At 36.5% G+C, this 12,570-nt stretch overlaps 1 protein-coding gene across 3 annotated transcripts in view; it reads left to right on the top strand.

The window, feature by feature from the left end:
- The window catches only part of MDM4 (MDM4 regulator of p53), a 39,909-nt gene that overhangs the window by 10,408 nt on the left and 16,931 nt on the right, over positions 1 to 12,570 (top strand). For all 3 annotated transcript variants that reach the window (XR_004301560.1, XM_032422224.1, XM_032422225.1), the window contains exons 2-3: positions 7,274 to 7,386; positions 8,883 to 8,957. Coding sequence is in view for 2 of the 3 variants with exons in the window: in XM_032422224.1 (XP_032278115.1) it covers positions 7,309 to 7,386; positions 8,883 to 8,957 (153 nt within the window). In the remaining variant the exon portion in view is untranslated. The remainder of the gene's footprint in view (positions 1 to 7,273; positions 7,387 to 8,882; positions 8,958 to 12,570) is intronic.

The following is a 12,570-nucleotide window of genomic DNA, read 5'->3' as shown; positions in this document are numbered from 1 at the left end:
CACCCACATTCATTTAAATAGGAGGGATTATAAAAATATTCTCGGGTGGGCGCCTGGGTGGCTCAGTCAGTTAAGCGTCTGCCTTCGGCTGAGGTCATGATCCTGGGGTCCTGGGATCAAGCCCCGCATCGGGCTCCCTGCTCAGCGGGGAGCCTGCTTCTCCCTCTCTCTCTGCCTGCCGCTCTGCCTATTTGTGTTCTCTCTCTCTGTCAAATAAATAAAATCTTAAAAAAAAAAAAAATTCTCAGGTGTATGAAGTCTTGGGAGCCTTGCCATACAAAGACCCATATTGAGCCCAGTTCTGGATGAAGTACTAGGAGATTCAAATCCAGGAAGTGTTACAAGAGATCTGTGAAGTAAAGGTGATTATAATTTCTTGATATTTATTGTAAAGGCTAAGGCAAAAAAAAAAAAGAAAAAGAAAAATATATCTATCTCAGGATTAAAAGTCCAGATGATATCATACTAAAGTTCTTACTGACGGAGATAGAATTTTTAAGAAAGGTAATAACATATTAAGCATGGAAAGAGTGGAACAAACTGGAATGCTAAATCAGGATGGTAGAAACATCCATATATACTAATTAGAGTGAATGGACTAAATTTACTAGTTAAAGATAAAAACTGAAAAATTGGATTAAAAGATCCAAAGTCCAGATACATGTTTTTTATAAGGGATACACCAAAAGTTTAAGGGCATGTAAAAATAAAAGATTGGTAAAATACATACCTGGAATTACTAAAAGAAAGTTGGCGTGACCTCACTAATACTAGATAAAATGCACTTTAGGACTGAATGTCTTAATTGGGATGGAAAGAATCACTATATGATGACAGTATACTGACAATAATATGATGTCAGTTCAGCAAGAATATCTAGTTATTTAAAGCACGTATGCCTCTGATTAAAAGTCCTTAAAATAGATGATGCAAAATTGGTAGAACTACACTGGGATCAATGGACAAATCCACCATTATAGTGGGAGATTTCATTACATCTCTTATTATTTGTAGGTCAGGCTAACAAATTAGTAGATATGTAAGATTATAAAAAGCCAACAGGCTTAACAAATACAGAGTTCTGCAAGCATACATTATAGAATTGATCACCAACTAGACCAGGTGAAAGCCTTAAAAATTTCAAAGAACAGGTTTTATAGAGAGGATGATATCTCCCCACAGTGCTGTTAAATTAGGAGTTAATCACAAAATGTAAATTGAGAAAATACAGTGTGCATAGGCATAGCTATCAAGCTCAGGGATTTAAAAAATTATGGAAATTTAAAAATACAGCTGAATGATAATGAAAACTTTATATAGCAAAACCTGTGAGCTAAATTAAAAAATATTGCTGGGATAGGAGGGGGAGGAATTTGTAGCCTTAAGAAATTCAAATTATAAGAGAAGGGGTAAGCTAAATGTCCAACTTAAGAAATTGGGAAATGATCAACAGAATAAAATTTTAAAAAGTAGAAGAGGCAATAAAAGATGTAATACCACGAATGGAAAGGAAGATGCATCTGCACACAGATTAAAAGAGAATACTATCAACTATACGCCAGTAATTTTGAAAACAGACAAATGGAAGAAGAAATAAAAAGCTTGAATATCAAGCTACAATTTCTTAAAATAGTGATTAAAAATCTTCCACAAAGAAAACACTGAGTTTTATTTTTCAGCGGTGAATTCTACCAATCTTTCAAGGACCAGAACATCTCAATTTTGTAGAATTTTTTCCCCTGGCAATAGAAAAATAGGGACTATTCAACAATTATTCTATTAGGCCTGCTAGTGCTAACACCCAAACTAGACAAAAACTTGACCATGGAAAATTGTAGGCCCATTTCACTCCCTCCTATAGACTTTACAACCTAAACAAAGTAGCAAATCAGAACCAGCAGTGTACAAAAAAGGATAATACCCCGAAGTCAAGTTTGGTTTATCTCAGGTGTGTAAGGTTTAATTTTAGAAAATCCATAAATGAAATTCAAAAGGCACTACATTAATAGATTTAAAAAAATCATTATTTCAATAGATTCAGAAAGAATATTTTATAAAAACAACTTTTCCATGATATATTTTTAGTTAATGAGGAAAAGAAACCCTTCTAAACTGATAAAGTAACTGTTAAAGAACAAACAAAAAAAAACGTATAGGGAAACATTAGAAGCATTTTTTTAAAAATCAGAGACAAAGATGCCCACTATCATTGTGTGTATTTGATACTGTGTTGATAGTCCTAAGCAGTAAAGTAAGACAAGAAATTAGGAGTGTAAGAATTGAAAAGGAGGGAATAAGATTTTATTACCTGCTGATGATATAACCATTTACGTAGAAAACAGAAGCATATACAGATTATTAGAAATAATGTAAATTTAGGTGACTGGATAGAAGGTCAATGAAAGTCATTTGTATTTCTGTATATATGCAAAAACTAAAAATTATAATGAGAAGGCATCACAATAGTATTAGAATATTAACTTTAAAGATTATTCTAAGACAAACGTGTTAAATCTCTAAAGGGAAAATTAAAAAATTTTACTAAAAAAATAAGTCTTCAATAAATATAGAAATACATGTTAATGATTAGAAAACAATTTGATCTGTATATAAAGTGTAATTTCATTCAAAATTCCAAGAGGGATTTTTATGGAACTTGATAAAGATAATAACATTTATATGGAAGAGATATAAGGGGCCGGGAACACAAACTGGTGCAGCCACTGTGGCAGATGGTATGGCGGTTCCTCAAAAAGTTATAAATAGAATTACCCTATGATCCAGTAATTGCACTACTGAGTATTTACCCCCAAAATATAAAACACTAACTCAAAGGGATACATGCATCCCTATGTTCATTGCAGCATTATTTACACTAGCCAGACTATGGAAGCAGCCCAAGTGTCTATCGATAGATAAATGGATAAAGAAGATTGGTATATATGCACAATATATTGGAATATTATTCACCTATAAAAGAGAAGGGAAATCTTGCCATTTGCGACAACATGGATGGAGCTAGAGAGTATAATGCTAAGTGAAATAAGTCAGAGGAAAGCCAAATATGGTTTCACTCCTGTGGTATTTAAGAAACAATACAAAGAGCAAAGGAAAAAAAAGAGACAACAGACTCTCAGAGAGAACAAACTAATGGTTACAAGAGGAGAGGGAAAGTGGGTGGGGGATGGGTGAAATAGGTGATGGGGATTAAAGAGTATACTTATCATGATAAGCATGGAGTAATGTATAGAATTGTTGAATCATATTGCACACCCAAAACTAATAGAACACTGTATGTCAACTATACTGGAATTAAAATTGAAAACTTAAAAAGTTAGGGGGCCAAGAATAGCTGGTCACTTCTAAAAAAGAACAGGGAGAAGACTTGCTTTACTGGATAGCAAGACTCATAAGATCGGATAATGGAGAGGAGATGGATTCACAGGATATCTTATACATTCTTGATGGGATTGTGGATTGGTGTAAACACTTTGAAGACAGTTTGGTATCAGTTCCTAAAGTTGGGTATTCATATATGCTATGATCCAGCAATTTCTCTTACAGATATGCCTAAGAGACACTTTTGCACGTGTACAAGAATATTACTAGTAGCACTATTCATAATGGTGAAAACCTAGAAACAACCCAAATGTTCATCACACACTGGAATATTGTACAACAATCAAAATAAATGGAAAATAAAGTATGCTGTGACATGGATGAATCTTGAAAACATTATGCTAAGTGAAATAAGCCAGACACAAAAAGACAAATATTGTGATTTCACTTATATGCGGTATCTAGTATAGGCATATTCATAGAGACAGAAAGTAGTTTTGTGATTACCAGGACCTGGGGAGAGGAAGTCATTGGAGAGTTCGTTGTTTAATGGGTACAGAGTTTCAGTTTGGTGATTAAAAAGTTCTGGAGATGGATCGTGGTGATGGTGTACAGTATTGTGAATGTACTTAATATTACTGAGTTGTACACTTAAAAATGGTAAATTTTATGTTATATTTAGTTTACAATAAAATTTAAAAAAAAACTAAGGACTCTTAATTAACAGGAAACAAACTGAGGATTGCTGGAGGGGAGGGGGTGGGGGTGGGGGGTAACTGGGTGATGGACATTAAGGAGAGCACATGATGTAATGAGCACTGGGTATTATATAAGACTGATGAATCACTGACCTCTACCTCTAACTAATAATACATTATATGTTAAAAAAATAAAAATAAAGTGATACGACAGTAGGAATTAATGTTAGTGAAACAAAAATCTTTAAAATTACTATACCTGCTTTTTTTTTTTTTTAAGATTTTATTTATTTATTTGACAGAGACACAGCGAGAGAGGGAACACAAGCGCAGGGGAGTGGGAGAGGGAGAAGCAGGCTTCTTGAGGAGCAGGGAGCCCGATGCGGGGGGCTCTATCCCAGGACCCCAGGAACCTGAGCCGAAGGCAGATGCTTAACGATTGAGCCACCTAGGCGCCCCTATACCTGCTTTTTTAAAGTTAAAAACAACAAAATACTCTTTAGCATTGCATTTTGATGCAGTAAAATGCATAAAAAGGAAGGGAAGAAAATCAAAACAGGATAAGGATGATTGTTGGGGAGAGGCAGGAGAATGGGATAGGGAGGGGATATTATAATTAAATATAGGTTGTTGTCAAGAGTACTGCTTTGCAGGTGCTTATTCCATCAGGAAGAATCAAGGAAAAGTGGGCCATGTGTGGATAGACAATGAGAGTATGTTGAAGGAAAGGATTATGATTAATTCTGTACATTGAGGTCTAACAGGCAAAAAAAATATTACTAAGTGGGGACTTCAGAACTCGAGTTTGATATCTTGACTCTAGCAGTTCACTGAATTGTATTATCTTGGGCAAGTAACCCCTCCATGCTTCTCTTGCCTTAGATGTAAAACAATAATAATTATTAGTATAGTATAATAATAATACTAATTATACTATACTAATAATTATTATTATACTGTAAATAATAATTATACTGTAAATACTAGTAATAATAATATTACCTACATCATAGGATTATTTAAGTATTAAATGGGTTAATATGTGTGCCTGGTACAGAGTAAGCTCTCCATAAGTCTGTGCCATTTGATTTGATTATCTAGTGCTATGTAATAAACCACCCAACAACTTAGTGAGTTAAAACAACAGCCATTTTATTTATTATGGTTCTGTGGGCTAAGATGGATGGTTCTTGTCTGTCATGCAGCTGTGGTCAGCTGACAGCTGCTGTTGGAATGTTCTGTAATATGTGGTGTTTGGAGGGAATGGCTGGAGGGCTGGGCTCAACTGGACAACTAATCCTCTCCACCTGGCCCTCTTATGTGGTCTCCAGTAGAGTAGTCAGATTTTAGGGGTCTCCAAAAGCACAAAAAATGAAGCTGCCAGGCTTGGAATTGGCACATTATCACTTCCGCTGTATTCTGTTGATAAACGTCACAAAGCCACTTGGGAGATGTGGTTCATTTTTTTAAGATTTTATTTTTAGGTAAGTGTAGACCTAACATGGGGCTTGAATTTACAATCCTGAGATCAAAAGTCGTATGCTCCACCGACTAAGCCAGCCAGGCACCCCCCATCCACTCTGTTACTGATACTTGTATCCATCATGTTGCTCTATAGTGTATGTAATTGTCAGTTTAGGCACCAAGGATTTATTAATGAATGAATAAATAATAATCCCTGCCCACTTGCTGCTTATGTTTTACATGATAAGTAATTAAAATGTATAGTATGTTGGTTGGTAACAAGGACAGTAAAGAAAAATAAGGCAGGGAAGGAGATAGGGAATACTGGGGGCTGGGAGTTGCAGTTCTAAAAATGGGTAGTCATGGAAGGCCTCGGTAAACTGACATTTGAGCAGACAAAAGGAGGAGGTTAGGAGCTCAAGGGGCAAGGGTGGGAGCAAGAAAACCTTAGGAGGGTAGTGTAGTTGAGAGGTAGGTGGTTTGGATTAGTGCAGTAATAACTGAAGTGGTGGGAAATGGTTAGAGTTTGGGATATATTTTGAAGATACAGCTTTAGAGTTTATTTATGAACTGGGTGTGGAATGTGAAAGAAAAAGGAATCAAGGATGGCTTCAAGGTCGTTGACCTGAGCAACTGGAAGGATGGAGTTGCCAGTTGCTGAGATGGGGAAGACTGCAGGACTGGCGCTTTAGGTATAAGGTTTGAAATGCTAATTAGAAGCTAGCTGCTTTAAAATTGTAAATTCTGCTTGTATCCTATTTGACTTCCCATTTTGTAGCAAGGGAGGCAGATGGGGGAGGGAGAAATTTGTATTTTGTTACAGTTAGTAAGTATTCTCAGAAGATTGAGGAATCTTGTTAGTTTTAGCCAGACTATTTGTCAGTTTTTCCAGGCCCCTTTCGCCCTTTCCCTGCTGTGGCTTGTTGGTCATAAATTTCACTGATCATTTATCACCTTTTTACTAGAAAAAGGCCTGACGGTAAACTTCAACAAGTTTATTTAAAAATTTATTTTCCCTCTTAAAGCTTTTTTAAAAATTTTTTTAAAGGAGAGATGGTAGAAGGTGAAAATTTTTAACTAAACCTTACTATTTCATTTCATGCTTATATCTTTCCTTGATGATAAATGTCCACCTTGGCTTAACCCATCTTGTAGGTATTTAGTTGCTATATACTCTTTGGGTTTGGCAGGTATTAAAAGCTGCTTTAACTGATACTGAGTAATTTGATTCTCACTTTCTTGTAGTTCCTTGCCAAGACATGTTTCAACATGTTGCAGAGGTTTTTCTTGATGCGCTCTTGGAATCTTAAATCTATTACTTAATCTTGGTAATTCCCCTGGCTCTACATCATTTGTCTTCCAGGGGGTGCTCTTGAGCACTGTTCAAGAGAGGAGGAGTTACTGAAACCCTGATATCCATTGGGGAGGTAGTGATTGTAAATTTGACTTTCAGCTAAAACAGTGTACTCATTATCATCACTGTGGAGGTTGGAGCATGCCTGAACCTGTTTCTGTTTCAGGCTTTACCTGAGGGAAGCATAGATGGCTCTGACTATTAATTAAACTCTAAAGTTTTTTGTAGGATCTGAACTTAGGGATAAGAAGAATATCAAGAACCGCATATGGATATATCGCATTTGTGTAGGGCGCTCTGATACGTGTGTCTTTTTTTTTTTTTTTTTTACTTCTGCTGGCTGCTATTTTGTAAATCTTAAAGTGAGAATTTTCTACTTTAGAAGAGATTTCATGTTTTTTTTTTTTTTTCCTTTTAGATTTATCTGCAGACCGCAATTTCTTCACTGCCAAAATGACATCATTTTCCACCTCTGCCCAGTGTTCAACTTCTGACAGTGCTTGCAGGATCTCTCCAGAACAAACCAATCAGGTAAATCATTTTTAGGCATTCCTAGTTTTCTGTAAGCTTTTAAAAAATTGAGTTGGAGCATGTAGGTGACTTCACTTACTAGGATTTTATGTAGAGCAGAATGGATTATTTTTTAAATGCCATATTAGGGAAACTAGGAAATGGTGTCAGTGCTCAAAATTTGAATTGATTATTGATTAAATAAAGATGAGGTTACAGATTGCTTAAAATATGGTACATTTTGAAAACTTGTGTTTTAGAGTATGGGTGGCTTGTGGAGAATTTGGGGTCAAGTTATATGTTTGTTTTCTGTCTCTCTCACTTCATTTTAACAAGCTTGTTTTCTTTAAAAATTAATTTTAAGTTGTAAATAGAGCAAATACATTCTTATTAAAAAATTCAATTTTATAATGTATTTATAAAGTATTTATCTATAGGGACTCCTTGACTGTCTCTTCTCTTCTTCCCCCAAAGCCCCTTCCCCCTAAGACAACACTGTTGTTAATTTGGTGTGTCTTGTTTCAGATCTTTTCCTCTAACATATAAAAATACATAATTTGGTCTTGTGTTTTCATAAACATTGCACAATATGTATAGTATTGTGTACCTTAGTGTATGATAAAGGTGGAATTTGGATTTGATGGGGGGAAAATGTGGCTTATGTAATAGATGGTTTTGATGTAATTGTCCATCTCTGGAAGGAAACAAATGAAGACCTCAAACTTTGTACAAAAACAAATTCCAGATAGATGAAGATTTAAATGTAAAAACGGAAATAATATTAGAAGAAAATTTAGGAAATGCTTGTGAAACTTTAGGATGAAGGGGGCCTTAAATAAGACAAAACCAAAGAGGTGGTAAGAGGAAGAGAGAGACAACTTTGACCATAAAAATTTTAAAGATAAAATTGTGTGGCTAAAGACGGACTCCACAGAGTCAAGAAATGTCAGAGTCACTATCCCATGTGTGTTTATACCACATCTGGTTTATCTGCTCACCTGTCGGTGCTATTTGGGTTGTTTCCATCTTTTAGCTATTGTGAATAATGCTCCTGTCAACACTGGTGTACAAATACTTGTTTGAGTTCTACTTTCAGTTTTTTTGGGTATATACCTTTGAATGGAACTGCTGGGTCATATGGTAATTCTGTGTTTAACTTTTTGAGGAACTGTCAAACTATTTTCCACAGCAGCTGAACCATTTTATCTTCCCACCAGCAGTAGACAGGGGTTCCAGTTTCTCTACACGCTTGCCAATACTTACTTTTGTTTCCTTTTTTCTTTTTATTATGGCCATCCTAGTAGCTGTCTTTTGAAAATGTGATTTTTCAGAGAGGTGACAAGTAGTTAGTCTGATTATCTGCTATTATTGTATGTATTGGAAGATTGTATGTTATTAGATGGTAAGTATCTACCAGGGTTTGTTAAAAAAAAAAAATGAGGTTTTCTTGTTCCCTAGGGTTTCAGAAACCAATTTGTTGGAATGTAAATAGCAGGTTTATTTTATGTTTATATCAGGTACGACCAAAACAGCCACTTTTGAAGATTTTGCAGGCAGCAGGTGCACAAGGTGAAATGTTCACTGTTAAAGAGGTAAGCCATCAAAGAGAATTCTCAGTTATAAGAACAGCTGAGAAGTAGAGGCTGATGAAAATAAAAAAAGTAGAAGCTGATGAATATATAGTTCTGAAATCAGGCCCAAGAAAGGAAATTCTCTGCCTGAGGTACTAGAGAGGCAACTTTTGCTTTGTTTTAAAGACCATTGAGCTAAACTGAACTTCATATTTCCTTTAAATATCCTTTTGAAGTATGTTGTCAGCCAAACATAAAATTAACCGTTAATTCATTGATCTCAGTTAAAATGCAAAGTGTGTACAAGATTAAAAAATGACACAGTCTATGATTTATAGGATGTACTGCCAGGCAGGAATTAAATGCAGTAGTTTTTCATTATAAATGTGTCTGATACTCTTCTGAGCACTGTGAGTTATTTCAAACACTTATGCATTTAAATAACTTATTTAGCATCTAAAGGATGCTAAGGAGAGAATTTTCAAGCAGCCTCCGTGCTGAATGTGGGGGCCCGGCCTCGAGCTCGAGCTCGGTGATCTGAGGACCCATGAGATCATGACCTGAGCCCAAACCAAGAGTTGGTGCTTAACCAACTGAGCCACCCAGGTGCCCTGAAGTATGGAATTTTCTACCAATAAGGTTGTTACAATGAATTACGCTATCTCCTTCAATCTCATGGTAGAGTTTTCCTGGGTTAAGAAATTAAGTACATATTGGTCAGAGAGAATGTTTTACTGGGGAAAAAATTAGAGTCCGTTTACGTGAAGCTCTCTATTATGAATTTTGACCCTATCTGGTGCATAAATAATTTCTTAATTTTTTATTTTTAAATATTGGTTCTCAATATGTGCATTGAGGCAGTATGATATAATAAGAGTAGTAATTATGTACACATTGTTAATTTTTTATTTTTTTAGTTTAATGCATTTATTTTTATTTTATTATTCTTTTAAGATTTGATTTTTAAATAATCTCTACACCCAGTGTGGGGCTCGAGCTCACAACCCCGAGATCAAGGGTTGCACGCTTTACTGATTGAGCCAGCCAGGTGCTCCTAGTTTAATGCTTTATTTATTTATTTAGCTTGATTGATTGATTTATTAGAGCATGCAGGTGAGCATGCAGGTAGGTGGGAGGGGGCAAAGGGGGAAGGAGAGAGAGTGTTAAGCAGACTCTGTGCTGAGCACAGAGTCCAGTGTGGGGCTCGTCTCACAACCTGAGCCGAAACCAAGAGTTGGACGCTTAACTGACTGCCACCCAGGTGCCCTTTTTAATGCATTTTAATAGTAAACTTACAGGAACAGCACAGAAGACAGATAACATTAAAAACATGTACTTGCATGTAGGACAACTCAGAAAAATATAGTGAATGGATGGATCTACCATATGATAAAAATGCTACCAACACTATACAGTTACTGTCAGTGAGAAATTTACTTGTTTATTTTATTTTTATTATTATTATTTTTTAAAGCTTTAATTTATTTATTTGACAGACAGCAAGAGAGGGAACACAAGCAGGGAGAGCAGGAGAGGAGAAGCAGGCTTCCCGCCGAGCAGGGAGCCCAATGCGGGGCTCGATCAGGACCCTGGGATCATGACCTGAGCCAAAGGCAGACACTTATGACTGAGCCACCCAGGTGCTCCAGAAATTTACTTGTTTAAAAAAAAAATCCAGGGCACCTGGGTGGCTCAGTTGGTTAAGCCTCTGCCTTTGGCTCAGGCTCAGGTCTTGATTGCAGGGTCCTGGGGTCAAGCCCTGCCTCAGGCTCTGCGCTCAGCGGGGAGTCTGTTTCTCCGTCTCCCTCTGCCACTCTCCTGCTTGTGCTTTCTCTCACGCACGAGCTCTCTCTCTCTCAAATAAATGAATAAAATCTAAAAAAAAATAAAAAAAAAATCCAAATTGTCCAGAAAAATATAACAGGTTTATTTATAATTGTTATGAAGTTGAACTGCTGAGACTTGTTCACTGAAACGTTTTGACTTGCATGGATGCCTTAGATCCCTGCATTTATATTAAAAAACTCACACATGAATGAAAATGGGAAAACTGCCAATAGCTGATTTCTGTCCCCTATTTTTCCACTTGTAATCATATACTTAGTTACTTTTTGACCCCATGGGAAAAAAAATATCTAATGTTCAGAACTACCAACAGGAAGAAGAATTTTTTTTAAAGAATGAAATGTTTTCCATCATAGCGGATTCTTAAGCACATTCTCCGTGTGTGGCGTGCTAGCTGGATAGATGTCTTTTGGCATAATCGTTACATGTTTGGTATGGATGGCAAACAGTTTGGCGTCTTTAAAAAGGCCCACCAGACAGGCCTCACTTGCCTCCTGCAAAGCACCAGTAGCTTCACTGAAGCGCAGATCTCTTTTGAAGTCCTGAGCAATTTTTCGCACCAGTTGTTGGAAAGGAAGTTTGGGAATCAGAAGTTCAGTGGACTTCTGATGTCTAATTTCACGGAGTGCAACGGTACCCGGGCTGTAACGATGAGGTTTCCTCACCCCTCCAGAAGAGGGCGCACTCTTGCAAGTGGCTTTTTGTAATCAGTCGCTTCCTCGGAGCTTTACCACCGGTTGATTTGCGAGTGGTCTGCTTTGTACAAGCCATAGTCTAGAGACCTTACTTACTCCCCCTTCTCCTTCAGCTGGAGCTCGGGGAGCCAGAGACCGTGATGGTGCGGCAGTGGCTGCAAACGATTATGTACACGTTTATAGGGTAGATGATCTATACTGTCTTAGAAGATCTTATTTTGTATACTTAGAGTGAATTTATTTCTTCTGGAAGTTGGACAGATATAAATATAAAACTTCCTCCTTTTTCTTCCAGTGGATGCTCTTCCCCATCTTATTTCCCCCTAGATATTTGATTATCTGGGGTGAAATGTTGCTTGGTATAGAGGGAGCTTAGGAGCATTATTGTACCAATATAATGGGGACAGTGTTGGAAAAATCTTCTGTGCAGATATCTAATAATTCCTGAGAAGTTGGGACCTAAGGATAAAGATAGCTGCTTTGGTCTGCTTGTGATCTATGACAACAAAGTTCTGACTGTCATGAAGTGAACTTAATTATTAAGCCTTTTAAAAAAATCTGCATAGAGAAAACATTAGGAAAAAATAGATAATTTAAAACTTGAATCATGAACTTGTCTGAGTTCCTTCCATTTTTGTGAACTCTGAAAAAAGCCAGATAAATTTTTATTTGATAGATACTAGATTCTATGTTTTATGCACTTACAGTGCTCATGGCTTATTAACCATTGTACTTTTTTTTGCCAAAAAGGAATTAAGTGAACATGCGTCAAAAGCATCTTGTAGTTATGTGTCCCTGGACTTGGAAAATATTTTTAAGACCCAGGCACATTTAAGGTTTATTACTTCTAGTCATAGAACACACCTCTTTATTTGGACTGGTGAGAAAATTTTTAAGGGGATACTAGGTAAATTCAACACTTGTTCTCATTGTCAGACCACTACATCTCTATTCTAAAAAATAAGAGTCTCTTGATGTCCAGCATGATAATAAATGGATGAACCTAGTAGTTGGGGACAACCATCTTGTTGTAGGACTCCTTACACAAGCACTGACAGTCATGCTCATATGTGTTTTCTCTTTTTCTAACAAAC

The sequence above is a fragment of the Phoca vitulina genome, unplaced genomic scaffold (assembly GCF_004348235.1).
Source record: "Phoca vitulina isolate PV1807 unplaced genomic scaffold, GSC_HSeal_1.0 scaffold26, whole genome shotgun sequence".
Taxonomy (NCBI): Eukaryota; Metazoa; Chordata; class Mammalia; order Carnivora; family Phocidae; genus Phoca; species Phoca vitulina.
The sequence above is the reverse complement of the archived record's forward strand: the minus strand, read 5'-3'. Positions and strand labels throughout refer to the sequence as shown.